At 51.4% G+C, this 18847-nt stretch overlaps 6 protein-coding genes across 6 annotated transcripts; 3 read left to right on the forward strand and 3 right to left on the reverse strand.

Moving 5' to 3' along the window:
• Positions 1–92: 92 nt before the first annotated feature.
• BDP55DRAFT_762794 (beige/BEACH domain-containing protein) lies at positions 93–8718 on the forward strand. The gene is made up of 6 exons (XM_060580894.1): positions 93–3119; positions 3174–4094; positions 4144–7593; positions 7642–7799; positions 7850–8536; positions 8595–8718. Exons 1-6 carry the CDS (start codon positions 500–502, stop codon positions 8625–8627), a joined length of 7869 nt encoding a protein of 2622 aa, XP_060436923.1. The 5' UTR covers positions 93–499; the 3' UTR covers positions 8628–8718.
• A 316-nt stretch (positions 8719–9034) lies between these two features.
• BDP55DRAFT_722411 (NADH-ubiquinone oxidoreductase 9.5 kDa subunit) lies at positions 9035–9374 on the reverse strand (the record flags this gene model as incomplete). The annotated part of the gene is made up of 2 exons (XM_060578603.1): positions 9035–9081; positions 9182–9374. The coding sequence occupies 2 exons, from the start codon at positions 9372–9374 to the stop codon at positions 9035–9037; spliced, it is 240 nt and encodes a 79-aa protein (XP_060436924.1).
• A 273-nt stretch (positions 9375–9647) lies between these two features.
• Positions 9648–11767, forward strand: BDP55DRAFT_569793 (dolichyl-diphosphooligosaccharide-protein glycosyltransferase 48kD subunit). Its single transcript, XM_060570740.1, has 4 exons — positions 9648–10062; positions 10158–10268; positions 10328–11031; positions 11092–11767. Exons 1-4 carry the CDS (start codon positions 9921–9923, stop codon positions 11515–11517), a joined length of 1383 nt encoding a protein of 460 aa, XP_060436925.1. The 5' UTR covers positions 9648–9920; the 3' UTR covers positions 11518–11767.
• A 2104-nt stretch (positions 11768–13871) lies between these two features.
• On the reverse strand, positions 13872–14163 carry BDP55DRAFT_640697 (uncharacterized protein). Its single transcript, XM_060573360.1, has one exon. It carries the CDS (start codon positions 14151–14153, stop codon positions 13923–13925), a length of 231 nt encoding a protein of 76 aa, XP_060436926.1. The 5' UTR covers positions 14154–14163; the 3' UTR covers positions 13872–13922.
• Positions 14164–14908: 745 nt separating this feature from the next.
• BDP55DRAFT_722413 (uncharacterized protein) lies at positions 14909–15283 on the forward strand (the record flags this gene model as incomplete). The annotated part of the gene is made up of 3 exons (XM_060578604.1): positions 14909–14996; positions 15052–15120; positions 15177–15283. The coding sequence occupies 3 exons, from the start codon at positions 14909–14911 to the stop codon at positions 15281–15283; spliced, it is 264 nt and encodes an 87-aa protein (XP_060436927.1).
• A 220-nt stretch (positions 15284–15503) lies between these two features.
• On the reverse strand, positions 15504–18201 carry BDP55DRAFT_625418 (uncharacterized protein; the record flags this gene model as incomplete). Its single annotated transcript, XM_060571469.1, has 8 exons — positions 15504–16022; positions 16279–16394; positions 16537–16547; positions 16708–16820; positions 16881–17154; positions 17435–17456; positions 17525–17808; positions 17864–18201. The coding sequence occupies 8 exons, from the start codon at positions 18199–18201 to the stop codon at positions 15504–15506; spliced, it is 1677 nt and encodes a 558-aa protein (XP_060436928.1).
• Between the last annotated feature and the right edge of the window lie 646 nt (positions 18202–18847).

Raw genomic sequence — 18847 nt, forward strand, 5'->3', positions numbered from 1 at the left:
ACTGAGCTGCCGTAGCACCGCCACCATTCCTACCCCACTCCTTCCCAACGCGGCCGGCACGTCAGACGTTCCTTCCTACTTGTGCGTGACAAGGCGGCCACTGAGGGCGATGCAAGCCACACTTCACTGCTCAAGGCTGACACTCACAAGCATCAGCTCCGTCTCCGTCTTTGCGATAACGCGTAGCTGCAACACGGGGAAATCGAAGCAAATTCGAGGTGAATCAGCTTTTTTTGCTATCGAGATATTCAAGAATTGCGGTTTCTTCTTTACCCTGAGATTATACTATTCCACCACCTCAAACCTCCACCCTTACATCCACTACACTCACTCCTCGAATCCCCCACCGACTAGTATCCTCAGCTGCGAGCTGCCGTTCCATTTCACGCCGCATCCTACTTTCGATGCCGACTAGCTTGGACCGTTGCCTGGACCCTCGATGGGTGCTGGGATTGAACGTTTTGGAATGAGGGAAACGCTGCAGTAGCAAAAATCAAACATGTCGACCTTGCAAGTGTCGAGGCGTTATCGCTCCTCGACTTCGGCGTCTTCTAGATCGTCCAGCGCCGCCAACTCGAAGGCTCTCGAAATCCTGCGCGGCCTCCTCGATACCCTCACCTCCAACACGCAACGGCGGACCAACGATGGATACCCCGAGTTTCCCGTGCTCATCAAGAGCTTGCGCCAGATACGACAGCACATTGCCGCGACCGAGCCCCCGAGCCCGCCTCAAGACGATTTTAGGCACCTACACGGGTTTAACAGGCTCCTCGACGTGCTGAGATCCTATTCGGGCTTTTACAACCCCCAACGCCGGACCAAAGAAGAGAAAGAAGGTCTGTTCGGGTTACTCGAAGCTGTCTTGGACGTCTGTGCCGCTGCCTTTTTGGACCATCCGGGAAACAAGCGCTATTTTCGCCACAGGGTAGAAGGTGGCGGATGGGAGGCTCTCGAGCAGACTATTGCCAGCGTTGGCCTTGGCGGAAGCGACTCCGACCTGTGGACCAACTGTCAGATGTTTGGGAAACTGCTGGCATTCTCGCTTGGGGACAAAACTATGGATGCCATTTGTCAGTCGGTTGCGACAAGTTCAGAGTCGATGGACGAAGATAACAAGACAACGGACCCAGAAGAGCCTCCTGAGGACGGAGCCCAGAAAAAAAACACGGCGTCAGTTCCAGAACGAAAAGACATAGTCCAGGAATTGCGCGACGCCATGCAGAAACGGGCCATCTTTAGAAACCCTGAGATTTTGCGTGCTGTCGTGGGCTTCTGGGAGTCTATCCCGCGAGCGCAGGACATGCCGGCTAATTCCTGCTCTATGGCCGTTCTGGAGATCATGTCAAGCGCGGTTTCCGTCTCGATGTTCAACCTTGCAGCTCTTCACGCAACCGGAGTATTATCACGCTTCCTTCGTGTGCTGTTCAGCCCTGCTGTCAAACTCGACCAAGCAGAGAAGGACAAGCTCCTAATCATGTGCAAGAAGCTCATGTACTTGGGATTCAACCAACCCGCGGATACCCAGTTCTTGCTATCGAGCACACTGCCGGAAGCATCAGAGTTCTGCTTGGAGATGACTTCGACGTACAGTGGGCCACCATTCTTCCAATTCGACCTTTCTCTCCATGGCCACTCGTCTATCGAACTACCCACCCTCGGCCGGTCTTTCCCTCCCAGCTCATCTCCAGGCTACACCTTTACGGCATGGATCCGCGTGGATCGTTTTGACCCCAACTCTCATACAACCCTCTTTGGCGTCTTTGATGCTAGTCAGACATGCTTTCTCCTCATGTATCTTGAGCGAGATACCCGCAACTTCATTTTACAGACCTCTGTCACTTCCAGCCGGCCAAGTGTAAGGTTCAAAGGGATGTCATTCAAAGACAAGCAATGGTACCACATTGCCCTTGTTCACAGACGACCCAAAACAATGACTGCTAGCAAGGCCTCGCTGTACGTCAATGGCGAGTTTGTGGAGCAGATCAAGTGTGCATACCCCTCGCCGCCACCTCTCGCCAACGCTAGTACCGAAAGCTTCGCATCATTTGCGTCGACGAACGCAAAGCAACACCCTGTCCAAGCATTCCTAGGAACTCCAAGGGATCTTTCCAGCCAACTTGGTTCCGGATTGGTCTTTTCAAAATGGTCGTTGGCTTCGGCACATCTATTTGAAGACGCTTTGAGCGATGACTTCCTCGCCGTTCACTACGGCCTCTCCCCAAGATACCAGGGCAACTTCCAAGATAGTCTAGGCGGATTCCAGACTTACGAGGCCTCGGCGAGCTTAGGACTACGAAACGAGGTTTTCCACCCAGGAAGGGATGAGAGTTCTGATATTATAAGAGCCATCAGAGACAAGGCTGGTAGCCTCCTCCCAGAGAACAAGATCCTCCTCAGCATACTCCCAACAGGTGTCTTCAGAGAGGATGGTGTTTATCAAGATACTCAGCTTTACCGTGCACTGCCTCGGCCTGCGGCAACGAATCTTATCCAAATGACCCACAGAAGCGGTTCGGCCATTGCGATTAACGCTGCTCTGCCATGCCTACTGGATGCACTGGCGCGATCCCAAGGGGTTGCTGTCCTATCTGGCAACCCAGTGGTGGTGATGCCCTCCTACTTTGACGACAACTTCTGGCGCCTCGCGGGCTTCACACCTTTGGCTCTGAAGATTGTTGAAAGGGCAACTTCAGTGGAAGAAACAGTTCGAGCAGTCGAGATGACGTTCCTGTGCATCAGAAAGAGCTGGAGAAACAGCGAGGCCATGGAGCGTGATAATGGCTATGCTATCCTCGGCATGCTTCTCAGAGCCAAACTGGGCTATACCGTCAACTTGGGTGCTGACAGCGCCAATCTACGCCTACCGATTTCAAGTGAAGAAAGGGACAGATTGAGCTTCCAGCTTTTGAGCCTTGTCCTCGAATTCGTGGGCTATAACCATGCGGAGCCTCTGGAGTCCTTCATTGTGAATCCTCTGGCGTACCGCATTTTACTTATCGATTTCGATACTTGGAGACGATCAGCTCCCATCACCCAAGAGCTATACTACAAGCAATTCGTGACGTTTTCAGTGAAGAGCAAGTATCATCAATTTAATAGCAGAAGATTAATGCGCATGAGTGGGTCGACCCTCAGATCAAAGACATCGGCACTGCTGACAAGCGACTTGAAAGGAATCGTCAAACGGCTACTTGATGCGATGAAAGCAGAATCGATATCCGAGGAGGTGCAGCCACACTTCATGGCGGCTTTGGAGCAACTGGTGAAATGCAACTACACAGCAGAGGTGCACAGGTCACTCGCTTTGTTCATCACATATGCCTTCCACTCGCCAACAGCCTCTCTGATAAGGTCACCGAGACCGGTATCTGCAACTGCCCGAACCCCTGCCTCCGGGTATTCCAGACGGGCAACCTTCGACTCCAACAGCTCATCGAATACGTCCCCCTCCCGGTTCCTCACAAAGAAGCAACTCGGTGCCAAGATTCTTGGAATGTATTCAAACCTGCTCTGCGAAAAGGGCAACCTGGCCAACATCCGCAAGTTTGCAAGGACAGTGACGAACAAGGTGAGACCACCGTTTGGAGAGAAAGAAAAACAGTTATATTTATTGAGTATGGACCAGTGGCTGTTATATCTCTTGGCCAACGACGACCCCGAAACAGTAGTATATGGCAGCAAGATCCTGGCCAGACTCCTCATCACGCACGGCTCCACGTACACGGCCAAGTTCTCCGGTAAGACTGGTGGCTTCACTATTATGGCGCATCGACTCAAACGCTGGTGGTATATTCCCTCCCTTTGGCCGATATGCTTCAGCATCTTATTCGGACTTGATGTGGCGAATGTCGACTTAGATCGGAATTTTGAGTTTTCAAGCTTGCTTGACACGTTCGGAAGAGCTCGCGTCCTCTACCCTGAATGTCTTCAAGTCGTGACCTCAATGGTGCAGCATGGCTTGAAGGATGTCATGAAGCATCAGGAGGACCCAAATTCGCCTCAAAAGTCTCATCATCTTCAGGCAAGTGGGTTTGAAGGCTTAGAAAATCGGCCACGGGCTAAGTCTATGGAGACTAGGGGCCTAGATGCAAGAAGTGAGTCGTTGCCTTAGTATGGGATTCAAGAGACTGACGTCCGCTACAGTAGCGGAGAACGGACCGCGTGACAGCGAGCGCATAGCAGATCACGCACCCATGCTGCTGACGGTTATCCGATTCCTGGGAGACTTGCACTCCCGCTCTTCCGACTTCAAGGACTTTGCCTTGACGTCCGAGTACGTGAGGTATCTCTTGTGGGCATGTTATCCGATAATCGTTAGCACCGATGCTGTCACGCCAGATACTGAGCTCAACTCTCGAGACTCGGCTCTGACATTTGAGGGCGGGGATGTGATGATTCGCCCGCTTGCCGGTTCTCAGCCTGGCCCCATCGTGCGGACGACGAGCACAGATGCGGTTGCTGCGTTGGCAGGGAACCCCCGTGGAACCCCTCTACGGAAAGCATCTGGTTTCGTTCTGCTCACCAACCAAACATCTCCTCAGGCCCCAAGCCCGGTCCGATTTGCACCTGTCATGTCACCGAAGAAGAAGGTCGCTTCCCAACAGTCAAGCAGCGCTACACTTGATAGCATGGTGGACCTGGTCATCAATGTCTTTATAGACCAGGTCTTCACTCGCAAGGAGTTCCCTGGTTTTGGTCTCTTCCTCAAGATCCCGCCAGGATTCCAGGAGCACCAAGCCTACTTCGAATCCTTTGTTCTTAGGAAGACGCTTCAACAACTGGGAAGCCATGTCCAAGCAAATCAGAAGGTTCTCAGCGAACCCAAAGTTCTGACCAACATGGGTAGACTTGTAGCACACGTCACTGATACTATCTTTGAGGGCTGGTTCATCAACGGTACTGAGCCCATGCTGGAGTTTGCTGGCATGGTACTAGAGTACCTTCAACGTCCCGAAGTTTCGACCTTGAAGAGTGTTCGCTTGTGCAGCCAAGCTGTGGGAACAATTCGCCAATCATTCTTGAAGCTACTTTTGCTGCGGTTTTCCGAACTGGGTGATCCAGATACACCGGACGCCAGCGCAAAGGAATTCATGAGCAATATTCTCTACTGGCAAGCCCCGATTCTAGGCTGTCTTGCGAATGAGGAAGAGTACATGAAGCTTTTCTGGTATCAATTGTACTCGAAGCTGGTCGATTCCCGCGCATCCATCAGGTCTGCCGCGGCTACAATCATGCGCATCATGCTTGTCCAGAAGCCCCATGAATCCAAGGTGCTGTTTAGACAATGCGTAGCACCAGACCAGCAGCACTTGGCGAAGGATTTCGTTGTTAAGCTCACCGAAATTGACGACGAGGCTTTTATTGAGTGGGTAGATCAGCACCGTGCATCACTTGATGCATTCTTTTTCGGTGGCATATCAAAGATCTGGGAAGAATTCGTCGTTGTCGAAAACCAGCGAACGGTTGATTCGGCTAAGTTCCGATTAGCGAAGCGCAGAGATCGACTGAAAGCATGGCAGACGGAGGCACTTACTGTGGATAATATCCTCCTCCGCCACGACATGGCGAACGGGGCCTGGATGAAGAGCATCTTTACCAGCGAGCACTTCAAGCACCAACGTCTGACACAAGACCAGCAGGATGATATGGCATTCCTGGCTGCGGCTTTTGTCAAGATGGATAATGATTTGCGACGCCCAGGTGCGGTCTTTAGCGAGCTGGCTCAACTTAAGTGGAAGCTTGATCGAACGGAAGGACGTAATCGGATGCGTCTGAGACTTCTGCCAGATTACTCCAAGAAGCATTCGGACTACCAACCGAAGAGGAGAGCAGGAGAATCCTCGACTCCTTCGGCTCTCAAGGTCAACACTGCTATGGCTCCTGCGCAGATCGCCCCGTCGCCCATCAAATCAGCTACGCCGGCATCATCACGTGTACAGTCCATCCCGAGCCTTGATGGTGCAAAAAATCCGGACACCCCACCGGATGTTGACCAGGACGCGGAGGCAAATGAGTCTGGAGTAGGTGCCGAAGAAGACTTTGAGCTTGTCGACGATCCAAACGATGCCAACGAAGGCGACGAAGGCTTCGAGGACAAGAACCGCAAGGTAATGAGACGGCTCGAGCAAGGTGATCAAGTCCAAGCCGTATACAACATCTCCCGGATCGTCGGTCTTGAGGGGTGCGAGGGTATTCTCATCATCGGCAAAGATGCCTTATATATCATGGACAACGTGTTCCAGTGTGCTTCTGGCGAGATTGTCAATGCCTGGCAAGCTCCTCTCGAGGAAAGAGACCCTTTCTCAGAGATCATCACGGACGCCAAGACGACTGAGCAACGCCAGAGCTCAAGCCGAAGTGAACAGGAATCTCGCAGCTGGAGATGGCACGATGTGATCAGTATCTCCAAGCGAAGATTCCTGTTCCGAGACGTTGCGGTCGAGGTCTTCTTCACGGATGGACGCAGCTACTTACTGACGTCCATGAACCCGACCCTGAGAGATGAGGTTTTTGGCAAGCTGATGAACAAGGCGCCGCACACAAATTCCGCAAGTTCACTTCCCAATCCCGAGGATGCCTGGCGTCTTGAGGCGCTGAAGGTCTCTGAGGAAATGCCTCAGGGCTTCGGTTCGAAATTCGGAAGCATCTTCAACTCCACGCCCTGGAACCCCGCCATGAAGAAGTGGCAGAAGGGAGAAATGTCCAACTTCCACTACCTCATGTTGGTCAACACGATGGCAGGTCGTACGTTCAACGACTTGACTCAGTACCCCGTATTCCCTTGGGTCCTCGCAGACTATACGAGCGAGGAGCTAAATCTGAATGATCCGGCAACTTTCAGAGACCTCTCAAAGCCGATGGGTGCGCAGACGGCCGGTCGTATCTCAGGCTTCAGGGAGTCATACGATGCCCTGGCTGAAATAGGGGAAACTCCATTCCACTACGGCACGCATTACTCGTCCGCTATGATTGTGTCATCATATCTTATTCGCCTCCCTCCCTTCGTTCAATCCTACATCCTTCTTCAAGGTGGATCGTTCGATCATGCCGACCGCCTGTTCCAGTCTATCCCCCACGCGTGGAAGTCTGCCTCATGCGATAACAAGGCTGATGTCAGAGAGCTGATTCCGGAGTTCTTTTGCCTCCCAGAATTCCTGACAAACATTAACCAGTACAACTTTGGCAACCGCGAAAGTACAGGAACAAAGGTTAACAACGTTGTCCTGCCTCCGTGGGCCAAGGGTGACCCAAAGATCTTCATTGCCAAGCACCGCGAAGCACTTGAAAGCCCCTACGTTAGCCAACACCTGCATAACTGGATCGATCTCATATTCGGATATAAGCAGAGAGGGGATGCAGCTGTGGACAATCTCAATGTCTTCCATCATCTCTCGTACCGTGGAGCAACGGACTTGGACAACATTAGCGATCCCCAGGAGAGGCGTATTACTGCTGGCGTCATCCACAACTTTGGCCAGACTCCTCACCAGGTGTTCACTCGGTCTCACCCCGGTCGCGAGCACTTCTCTTGCCCCATACGGAGGTTAGATACCTCGGTCTATGCCTTGACCAGACTTTCCCACCCATTACTCGGTATGCCCCATCCCACCACAGTCTGGTTTAAGCTAACGGTTGTTCTAGAATCTCACGAAAGAGTCGCATCTCTGATTTACTCGCCAAAGATAGATCGCCTAATTTGCGCCTCGCCTTTCCGTCTGAATGTGGCTCCGTATGACAAGTTCCTTGAGTGGGGCTATGCCGACAACAGTGTCCGCTTCTTCTTCAGCGACAACCGAAAGGTAAGAGAGCCTGACAAGACATTTAGTGGAGTTTTGCTAACAGCCACAAGCCCGCGGGACTGTTTGAGAATCTTCATATTGGACAGTTATCTTGCGCCATCTTTGCAGACTCCAAGACGCTCATCACAGCGGGAGAGGACTGCGTTATCTCTGTGTACGCTGTGCAGACTGCGCCTGGAAAGGTAGTTGACCTTCTGCCTCGGTCATCGTTGTTTGGTCATCGGGCTCCCGTGACAAGCATTGCTGTATCCAAGTCCTTCAGCACTTTTGTGTCAGCATCGACAGATGGACAGGCGTTCCTCTGGGATATCAACCGTCTAGAGTTCATCCGCAAGTTGCCCCTCTCACGACCTGTCGAATGCGCCCGCATCAACGACGTCTCTGGCGAAATCATGCTCGGGTCCGGCCCGAACGTCATCCTATACACCATCAACGGCACAGTCCTCGTCGATCAGAACGTGTGCGCCGAGCCCGATGACTACGTTCACTCGTGTGCCTTTTATGAAAGTGCTGGCGACGAGTGGCTTGAGAATTGCCTGATCTTCACCGGCCACAAGAGAGGCCGTGTGAATGTCTGGAAGAAGTGCGTCAAGAACGGCAAGTGGGTATTGGAGCTGCTCCGCCGCTTGGACCATACCGATCCACGATCAGAGGTGGGAGCCAATTACGACGCAGGCATTACATGCATCACGCCTATGCCACAATGCGTCTACACAGGAGATGATGACGGGCGAGTGGTAAGTCTTGACAACCCGTCGCACTATCAAAGTTGCAATTTCTAACACTGTTGCGCAGTACGAATGGAACCTTGTCCAGCGGGACAGATAGAGTCTGGCCATTGCCGGCAACAACAAAAGTTATGGGAAGGGTGGGAATCGCATCCGATCAAGTTTTTAAGGGGGCATAGCGGATTTCTACCAGGCTAGCATATAATTGGCGTCCTCTCTCTCTTTGTCTCTGTTGGTAAATGAACATTGCCGCATTTGAACACTTGAAGTGGGCCACGAGTGAATTGCAACTTCGCGTGACTGGTAGTGTACAGCATAAGCCTCAAAGCAGAATCATCTCCTGCGTGGCAGTTCAACCCCGCGAGCTGCACCTCCGGTTCAGCAGCTCGCCCAATAGCCACTTCATCCCTTGTTCGCTGTCTAGAGCCCGAACGCCGTTCATATTTACAAAAGCTTCTCCCCCCGGATGTTTTCGATTTTTCTAGGTTTGTCTTGCGGCGGAGGTGTTCATTCGTCGTCGTAGCCCGTCAGCTGCTTCCTGGGCCCTGCGGGAACTGATTTCATTCCGTGACGTTAGCATTTCTCCATTTCCTTTCACGTTTCCAGGGGGAGCAGCCTTATTGCCGTTTCGCGGTTTTCGTGGTTCAAACTCACCAGGGTATGTGACGGGGATGGGCGGCGCGTTGTAGTCGCCAATGAAGTTTCTGAAGGGAGGGACGACGGCCAGCTGAATGGGGCCGAGGGCGCCGAGGACGACGGACCAGAAGTAGGCTGGCTTCTCGCGGGATGCCCAGCGGCAGTAGCGAATGGGCCCGGCCCAGAATCGGGGAGATGCGGCGGAGGACATTGTTTGGGGTACTGTGAGATCGGCAATTAGCAATGCAATTGAATTTGAGGAGGGTATAAGGTGGTTTCTGGGCGTGACGTACTCAATTGACCGTGTCGTGTGTCGTCAAATGATTGTTGCTATCGCTGGCGGACGTCTTTCCACGATGACCGAAGCTCAGAATGGAGTCGCGGGAGCCCGGGGTCCAGAGTCGGAAAAACCTCGTCGGAATAACTTGGGTTGGCCTCCGGCAGGTACCTTTGGGACCCCTGCCAAAAAGCGAGACGGGGAGCTCAGGGCACCTCAGGTCCCGGAGGGATTGGACCTCCCACCCACCTGCCGGGGATTCTCCGACCGCTACCACCTTAGCTTGGCAACGGCTACGTATCCCCAAGCTTCAAGACACATGCACCGGATCCCAAAAGTGCATGTCAAGCTCTCCCGCGCAGCCAGCTACGCCAACGCAACGCACCCCAGCTGTGCGCCCAACTTTCTCTTTTTTTTCTCGAACCTCCCAACCCACCACCCCCCTCCTCCTACGAATTTGTACATTGAATTTCGTCCATCATGCGGTCTCTTCTTTCGCTTTGTCTGCTGTTTCTAGCTGCCGCTGTGCACGCTATTAGCGTCACCGGCGGCCGGCTTCTGGCGATTCTCGACGATGTTGCTGAGAAGGAGGGATACTCCAAGTTCCTTGGAGATTTGGAAAGTACGTTGAATCTTAATTCAAGATCATGGGAAAGCTTGGGGAGAAGAGCGATTGTAAGGTGAGAATGCGATTAGCTAACCAATTGATCGACTTAGGCCGCGGATTCAGCATCTCATACGAGACGCCCAAGAGCGAGTCTCTGCAGCTGTTCAAGCTCGGCGAGCGTGTCTATGACCATGTTCTGCTTTTCCCCTCCAAGAGCAAGGGTATGCGACCCGATTACATTCCTAGATCTACCGAGTCTATACTTACAACGCTTCCGCAGGTCTCGGTCCCAACCTGACCCCCAACATCCTCCTCCAGTTCGTCAACGCCAAGGGCAACATCCTCCTATCCCTCTCCTCCGAGTCGACCGTCCCAACCTCCATCGTGAGCCTCCTGGCCGAGCTCGATATCGCCCTCCCCGCCGACCGCACCGGCCTTGTCGTCGACCACTTCAACTACGACACCGTTAGCGCCTCCGAGAAGCACGACGTCCTCGCCATCCCCGCTCCCAAGTCGGCCCGTGCCGGCGTCAAGAACTTCTTCCACGAGGACGGCGAAGTTATTGCCTTCCCTAGTGGTGTCGGCCACGTCCTCGGTGCTGGCCAGCTCCTCACCCCGATCCTGCGCGCTCCCAAGACGGCCTACAGCTACAACCCCAAGGAGCAGGCCGAGGTCGTTGACGCCAGCGACCTATTTGCCGCTGGCGAGCAGCTCGCTCTCGTCTCGGCTTTCCAGGCGCGCAACAGCGCCCGCTTCACTCTTGTTGGATCTGCCGAGTTGCTGAGCGACAAGTGGTTCGATGCCAAGATCAAGCCCGCGGCTGCTGGCAAGGAGGTAAAGACCTGGAACCGCGAGTTCGCCAAGAGAGTCGCCGGCTGGACTTTCCAGGAGACTGGTGTCCTTCGCGTCAACAACATTGAGCACTACCTCAACGAGGCTGCCAACGAGACGAACCCTGAGCTCTACCGCATCAAGAACGAAGTCGTAAGTTATTCTCAGCGAGATGCTTAGAGAAGTATGAGAAATGGCTAACCCCCTGAGCAGACCTATTCCATCTCCGTCTCCGAGTACTCTTGGGACAAGTGGACCTCCTTCACCCTTCCCAAGGGTGACGACCTCCAGCTCGAGTTTAGCATGCTGTCCCCCTTCCACCGTATCCCGCTCGCCGTCAAGGCCAGCACCGCCGACGCCACTACCTACACCACCTCCTTCATCCTGCCCGATCAGCACGGCATCTTCAACTTCAAGATCAACTACAAGCGCCCCTTCTTCACCAACGTCGAGGAGAAAAACACTGTTTCTGTTCGCCACATGGCTCACGATGAATGGCCTCGCTCGTATGTCATCTCGGGTGCTTGGCCTTGGTTGTCTGGTATCTTTGCTACCGTCACCGGCTTTGTGCTGTTCTCGGCTGTGTGGATGTACAGTGCGCCTTCCGGCACTGCGACTGCGACCAAGAAGACACAGTAAATGTCTCGGGATCATGAGGTTCTTCAGTTAGAGAACGAGGATATGCAGATACAGAGATGCGGATTGTGAGAAGCCATAGCCACTCATGGGGATCTCGGGATAGAGAAAGCGAGCACAAAATGAGACCCGGATTTCACAACCATGTGATATGATCTGGAGCGTGTAACTGTAGTGTACATCTGGCTATAGGATTGCCTCCTGATGTGAAGGGGGCCAAAAGCTTAGATATCAAATGACTTTTACGTTTAGAGCGTCTTGCTGTGATTGTGATAAACACTTATTTTACTTTCATGGCTGATTCTGTCGTGGAGTCCCATCGACGAAGCGTTCTTCGCGAGTTCCCTTTTTCTCACACCTGTGGAAGAGCTTCTAGCATCTTGCATTATGGCAACCAAAGAGATGTAGAAGACTGTTTGCTGTTGCCTCTCAATTTCTCACATCGTCCCTGGCCATCTGCATTGCTTCTTCCACAAAACGCTACTACGGTGTACTGCTCCATATTGGAAAAAGGAAAAGAGAACCAAGGAAGGGGGGGGGGGGGATTATCCCCTTCGTCTGGGACCCTGGCGAGACTCGAATCCCTGGCAGAGCACGATCTCTCAACCAGACGCTTGATGGGGGAAACCTGGATGAGAGAACTTTGTTGGTGGTGGCTTGGTATCTTGTGTGGGTAAAGCCACGAAGACATGGAGCGGTCACCGAAGGGGCACTCCACGGAAAGTCTACGACTCCAACTAGGCTAAACACATGGACCAACATACAAAGACCCTGATTGTAAGAGCTACAAATTCCTTCGAAATGAGAATGATCATACGGCATCTTCTAAGTTCTCAAGAATTGGGGTAACTAAACCGAACCGGAATATCCAACAATCCACAATGTAGACTCGAAAAAGAAACCTCGACGAAAACGTTGCTACCACTGTTTACGAGACTGTTCCGCCATCGAAACATGTCCACTTCCACCCTTTGCCAAAGACTCTTGCTTCATCTGCCGGCGTAGCTCCTTGTTGTACGCCGGCGTCTTCATGTACTCGGATCTGGGGCGCGCCGTCCAGCCCTTGCCGTCGTCGATGAAGCCCCACCAGTAGGAGTCGCTGCCTTTACTGCTGGAAGAGCCCATTTTGGCTGGCTTGTTTGGTTTGCAAAGTGTGAAGTTGGGGGTGTGTGTGGCAAGTACTTGGGATGTGATACAATTCTTTTGGAGGAACGCGTTAGTGAAAATGTCTTTGGCTTGCTCTGAACCGCACTTACGGGTTGAGTTTTAAGTCAGAAAGAGTTGATGTTTGATTCTTATCGTGTTGTAAACAACGAGAAAAACGCAGTTTGGATAGGACAGTCTCTCCATTCATCTCCTCTGAAATGACTTGTCCGTCTAGCCATACTTAAATGCATCTATAAAGGCTCTAAGACACTGGCTGGGTTGACGTCAGCCATCACGCATCGTCGTTACCAAGGCGCCAGGCACTTAGCATTGTCGATCTTTGCGGGTGTAAGTGGCTCAGAGCTGGTTCCTTCACTTGCCGTATTGAGTAGTAAGAATGGCCAAGAAAACGGCAAGCTGTGCCTCCATTGGTCAGAACGTCTCCACCCCTCCCGACTTCCATCATTATGTCCTCTTTCTAGACTTCATCTCTCTGATTCGGGTGAAACAAATGCAGATTCTCCTATTGGGATTGCACTAGACTTTCTCATGCAATTAGTCAGGTCTGGGCCTGCTTAGTGTCAGATGCCATGTGAGCTTGAATGTGGTATGGGCGCACTTGGACTGTTGCTCCAAGCCGCCGATCTGTATACGCGTGTAGGTGGTGGCTCAGGGACTTCTGTAAGCTGTGCGTCACTGACACGCGAGTTCATCACGAAGGTTTATTTCGCCAACGAGGCATTCTATCTGCCTGATGGCTTCTGCTATGAATCATGATTGTATTACTGGTGCCGCACAGGTTCTAGCAAACGCAGGTAATGGGTAACACAAGTTACACGACAGTCTGCCGCTTCAAACTTTTCCTCATTTCCTTATTTTTTCTCACAGCATCCTTTTTATTGTTCTCTCTGTGATTTCATCTATTTCTTAGAGAACGCTATTTGGGAAGCGTGCTAAAGTTATAATAAAAAGAGTAGTGGCAGTGAAAACATCGAAGACAGCTGGTTTTTCGTTGACCGGCATCTTGTTCTGTCATGCAGGCCTCTGTCTGTGTCAAACTTCGAGACTAGACTCATATGATACCGACTATTAGGCATCCATCGAAAGATGGCCCTCTACTGACCAATACCACGTGCGACGGTACGAGGCGCCTTCTATACAAGAAGCAGTGCATAATAATTTCGCCGTATCTATGGAGGCCAAAAGCCAGTAAACTCTCAACGTGGATAGTTTTTTTTACTTCATACAGGAGATCAGGTTCATTAAACTCTTGACTTCAAACCACTGACTCTGCAATTTGTAAAAAGACACAGCCTTATTGAAATGCCACTGATTCTCATACGGGAACGGCGGTGGGCAGCTAACTTTCGGGCTTTGATCCCCGGACCGGCGATTTCGGGAAAAGACCTGTCAGCAAAAGTCCCCGAGGCTGCCAGACTCGAAAGGCAGCACAGCAACAACGGAATAATCAAACACAGGCTAAAGGAATTCATTCATTACCTGCTTTGTACTATTTAGTAGAAACTCAAAGTCCGTTGTCCTGGCTGGCGATGGAGCTTGTTGACGGCTAGTGCGTGTATACGGTATTATGGTACGGTTCTTGAGCGTACACGTCGATCATTGCAATCCCTTAACTGCAGTCTCCTGAGTCAACTAGATAATTACATTTAAGTGACACTTCAAATCTGGAAACTTCAACTGTCTATGGTTGTTTCGAACGAGCTCGTCTGATGGAGTCTTTCCGCAATGCTGGGCTGCCAAGGAGATTCCTCTAAGGTCGTGGTTCATCTCACTTGCAGGATATGCCACATGGGTGGAAAAGGCCTGTAAATTCTCAAGGGTTTGGTGACGGAATCTAAGCCTTCTTATTTCTTTTTATATTTTTTTTTTCAAGTTTTCTGCTCTACGATGAATTATGTCGAGGCAGTCACCTACATACTCCGCGGGACGGGCCAAGCTTTTACTTGCAATCTAATAGACATTTCTATGTGGAAAGCTTCCTATGTGGACCCCATGCTGTCACACCGGCCACGCCGAATGATCGTGGGAGTTGCGCGAAGACCCTTGCCTTCAGTGCCTTTAATCAAATTAACGACAGTTTTACAAGAGAGGGAATGAATACATAGTTCCCTTGGATTCCATAACTATATATCATCGTGCCACTATCAAACAGCTCCGGGGAGTTTCTGTCTTTAGATCCTCCTCTCGAGTACCCTCATTGATAACACCAGACCAAAGGATAATCACAATGAAGTTCGCTGCGGGCAACGTTTTGGCACTCCTCTTCGCTCTTGCTAGCGCTCAGCAGGACCCTCAACACTACCGGCACCTCAACGGTAAGAGCAGTAACTGAAAGAGAGATTCTGAGTAATCTAACGTTTGTTTGTATAGCCGAATGTGTCAAGAACCGCGATTGCTGTCCGTGTGACACGGGATCGGGGGCTTCTATGTACTGCCTACGTGAGTAATGATTACTAGTTTGTGCTTGTCACGCAACTGCTAACTTAGTCCAATAGCGGATTCTACCTCCTCGACGAAGTACCGCTGCCTGCACTTCGGAAACCCTTGGGCTTTTTGCCAGAAGAATAGAGGCCAGTGCGGCGATTGGGATCACCTGCAGTAAAGCAGTAGGGACGGCATTATCGATAGTCACTGTGTTCGCGCCGCCTGGTAAGGTCGACTGGCTCAAAGCTTAGACCTACCGCTCATCTGGGTGGACACGAACATTTGCAATTTGATAGCCATCTTTCGAAGTCCAAGCCTTGCGAAAACTGAACCTGATTCTATCCGGAAAAAACATAAGTTCCTCCCTCGATATCCTCGTCAACTAACTCTGCTGGACATCAATCGATCTCATTGGGCTGCCCTATCATAGCTTTGCGCCTCGCACATTTTCTTGTACATCCCTCCTTGCTCGATGAGCTCATCATGCGTCTCGGTCTAACAATCAGACCGCCATAGAAGACACAAATCTTGTCGGCATCGCGAATTGTGGACAGGCGAAGCGCCACAGCAATGGTGATACGGTTGCCCGTGCCCGCCGCCTCTAGTAACGCCTTCTGAACAACCTTCTCGGACTCCGTGTCTAACGCAATTGTTGCCTCATCTAGCAGGATGACATCGGGGTTGCGCACCAGGGCCCTTGCTATGGCGATCCTCTGTCTCTGGCCACCGGAAAGTTGACTTCCGCCAAGTCCGCACGGCGTGTTGAGCCCTTCGGGGAGAGAACTGACAAAGTCCCAGGCATTGGCTGCACGGCACGCTGCTTCGACAACGCTGTCATCCGCCGCGGCTTCCTCGTGGGCCTCGAAGTCGATGCCTGCTTTGATATTCTCTCTGATGGTGCCAGGAAATAGTGTCGGCTATTGTTGGACGAGTGCGAGTTTGCTGCGGTACAGTAGCGGGCTGAGGTCCGTGAGGGAGTCTATGTCGTCGACCAGGATGGAACCGCTTGTCGGGTTCGTGTCGTAGAAGCACTCGAGGAGAGCGATCATTGTTGACCTGCCACAGCCTGAAGCTCCAACAAAAGCCACAAATTGTCCCCGACCAATCTTCATGAGGCATCGAGTTAGCTAGTTTTCTCGAATTGTCAATGTTGAAAGCCCTGAAATCACATACATTGAGTAAAACGCCCTTCAGAACTCGATGGTCGGGTGCCAATGGATACGAGAATTGCACATCACGGAAGTCGATCGAATGGCAGCCGACTGCAAGACCCTCGCCCTTGTTTTCGTCTTTTTAAAGAATTGTCGGTACGAGATTAGAAAGCCAAAAGCAGTAGTTGGCAGCAGTGTTGGCCTCGGTAAAACCTTTCGGGAGAAAATTAGTATCCAATCTGAATACTGGAATGACTCTAGCTCATAGACGCGAACTCACTGTATGAATAGCTGAAGAATGTTGCCCCAGCCTGTCCAGAAAAAAAGATGCCAATGAAAGAGACGATGAATTGAGAGTATGTAAGTTCTCCGTTCGCAACCAATTTGTACCCCTATCTAATAGGAAGTCAACGTGAAAGGAGACGGACCAGGACTGAAGGACGAAACATACCAGAACCCAAGTCCGAGGATGAAATATTCGACAGATTGAGTAAGCGCGAACCAGACCATCAACTTGAACAGAGGCAAGGTCGAATTTGATACCGTATCATCGAGCTCGCTAGTCTATCTTCGAAGCATGCTTCTCTCTATCGCTAATGATGAAATAGTGCGAATATATTTTACGGTTTCCGAGGCAATTGAAGCGCTGGCGGAGAACTTCGCATCGATATCGGCATCCATCTTCTTCTCGATGCGGATGCGAGCGTAGCCTGAAAGCAACAACGGCGGCACGTCGGCGAACGCTTCCACAAGACCGAGCTTCCAAGAGACGGCGATGGAGAGTATGCTGCTTGCTAAAACGTTAATCAGAGCCATAAAGCACAAAGCCACGTTGAATCCCATAAGCTCAGTAATGGCCTGAGCACTCGATTCAACCCGGTGGCCCAAGATGTACCGACTAAGCCATTGGCAATGTTATTAAACGCCGTGGCGTTGAAGAGAACAGGCTCTTGGAATCAGTTAGTCACATGAGCATCTGCAAGATGGAATGATAGAGGTGAAGACTGTTCGTCAAAGTATTCGTGACTATCCCGTAATATGGGTATTTTTGACCTGTTGAACAAGACGTATGTTGGTCCGAAGCCAATCAAGGCTCAGAGTCCGGATCTCGATGCCATCGAGCTTGATGAGACCAGAATGGGCATCGTACCATCTCTCCAACAAGCCGATGATAGTACTTTTCCCAGGTCCGCTTGTACCCTGTTGTATTGGTTAGACTACGATATGCCGAAGGTATCGTCCGCTACACAAGGTAGGGGAACACGCACAATAAAAGCCGTGACTTTGCCTGCGGGGACTCGAAACGAGAAGTCCTTCAGCACCTGCCTGGGCATCTGGTCTGGTGGGGTAGCTGAAGCTGACGCTGTCGATGTCGATCGCCCCGGATACTTTCTTAGGCTTGGTTCCTGACTCACTGAAAGGGTCAATCGACAAGTTTCTATCAATGAGAGCAAAAAGCTTAGAAGTGGCAGTGACTGGGCGGCTGAACACAACCATGTGGGGTACTACTGCCGTGATGATTGTAGAACCAACGAGGACAGAAAACATAACACTGGTGTTCTCGTCGTCATTTGTGGGGATGGCAAGTACTAAGGATTGAAACTCACGTGAGCACTGTCCCAACGCCGTCAACCTCTTTACGTGCTACCATTTCAATTCCTTGCCAGAAGGCGAGCCCTGACCCGCCATAAATGATAAAGTACTGTCCACCGAACATAACTCCGTAGAGAGGGCTTTTCTTGTTACCCAGTCGACATGCGGAAACGAGGTAAGTTGTGTACTTTTGGATGATTCTGGACTCTATTCCGAAAGTCTTGACAGCTCGGATGCTGCCCAAAATGCTCTCTGCATAAGTCGCCGCCTGCGCATAGATCGGAAAGATCTTCGAGACGATCATGGCGTCGGGGATCGCAACTGAGCTCACCATAATCAGCAGAGCCGGCATGATGCAGCTGATGATTAAGGTCAACTTCCATTGCGTCACAAAAGCAATGATGAAAGTAGCCAAGAAGGTTGTGAGGTTTTGGAAAACAAGCCCATGCTTTTCAGCAATACCTGGCTAGATCATTTTACGACTGGAGGCTGCCTGCATAGATATAGACCCAGCGGTGCCTTGATCGAAGAAGCTGACTTCTTGACTCAGGGCAGACCGGAGATAGGCGCATCGAAGATTCCGAGTGATGTTTAATGCGATGTAGGTAAGAATTGTTGCGTAGATGTACATGAGAACGACTCGAACGAGACCGATGTAAACGAAGTAAAGACTGAGATGAAGACGCGTTAGTTGAGAAGTGATTTTGGAGATATGTTGCTCGAACAACTTGCCAGAATTTTCTCGCGCCAGTTGTGGACTCCTCAGACGAGATGATACCAGTGGTGTAGTTGGCGATAATGTACATAAACCGGCCAAGAACGAGTTCCACCAGCGCCAAGCCTACTCCAGACCCAATGGCAGCAACCACGGCGACAGTTTCGAGGACATAGTCTGTCGGTCCGCCGTATCTGAAGATGCGCTGCACTGTATCATTTAAACAATGAGGTGTTTTTCGTATGGACTTTTACAAAGAACCCTCTCAGTCCGTTAGGAGCCT

The sequence above is a fragment of the Colletotrichum godetiae genome (genome assembly GCF_030913485.1).
Source record: "Colletotrichum godetiae strain CBS 193.32 chromosome Unknown BDP55scaffold_1, whole genome shotgun sequence".
NCBI classification, from domain to species: Eukaryota; Fungi; Ascomycota; class Sordariomycetes; order Glomerellales; family Glomerellaceae; genus Colletotrichum; species Colletotrichum godetiae.

Bases quoted from the DNA above. Each gene is read 5' to 3' on its own strand.
- BDP55DRAFT_762794 (XM_060580894.1), top strand. From the start codon at position 500: ATGTCGACCTTGCAAGTGTCGAGGCGTTATCGCTCCTCGACTTCGGCG. The intron at 4,095-4,143 runs GTGAGTCGTTGC...CGTCCGCTACAG, and splicing joins TAGGGGCCTAGATGCAAGAA to TAGCGGAGAACGGACCGCGT. The intron at 7,800-7,849 runs GTAAGAGAGCCT...AACAGCCACAAG, and splicing joins TCTTCAGCGACAACCGAAAG to CCCGCGGGACTGTTTGAGAA.
- BDP55DRAFT_569793 (XM_060570740.1), top strand. From the start codon at position 9,921: ATGCGGTCTCTTCTTTCGCTTTGTCTGCTGTTTCTAGCTGCCGCTGTG. The intron at 10,269-10,327 runs GTATGCGACCCG...ACGCTTCCGCAG, and splicing joins TTTCCCCTCCAAGAGCAAGG to GTCTCGGTCCCAACCTGACC. The intron at 11,032-11,091 runs GTAAGTTATTCT...CCCCCTGAGCAG, and splicing joins ACCGCATCAAGAACGAAGTC to ACCTATTCCATCTCCGTCTC.
- BDP55DRAFT_640697 (XM_060573360.1), bottom strand. From the start codon at position 14,153: ATGAATTCCTTTAGCCTGTGTTTGATTATTCCGTTGTTGCTGTGCTGC.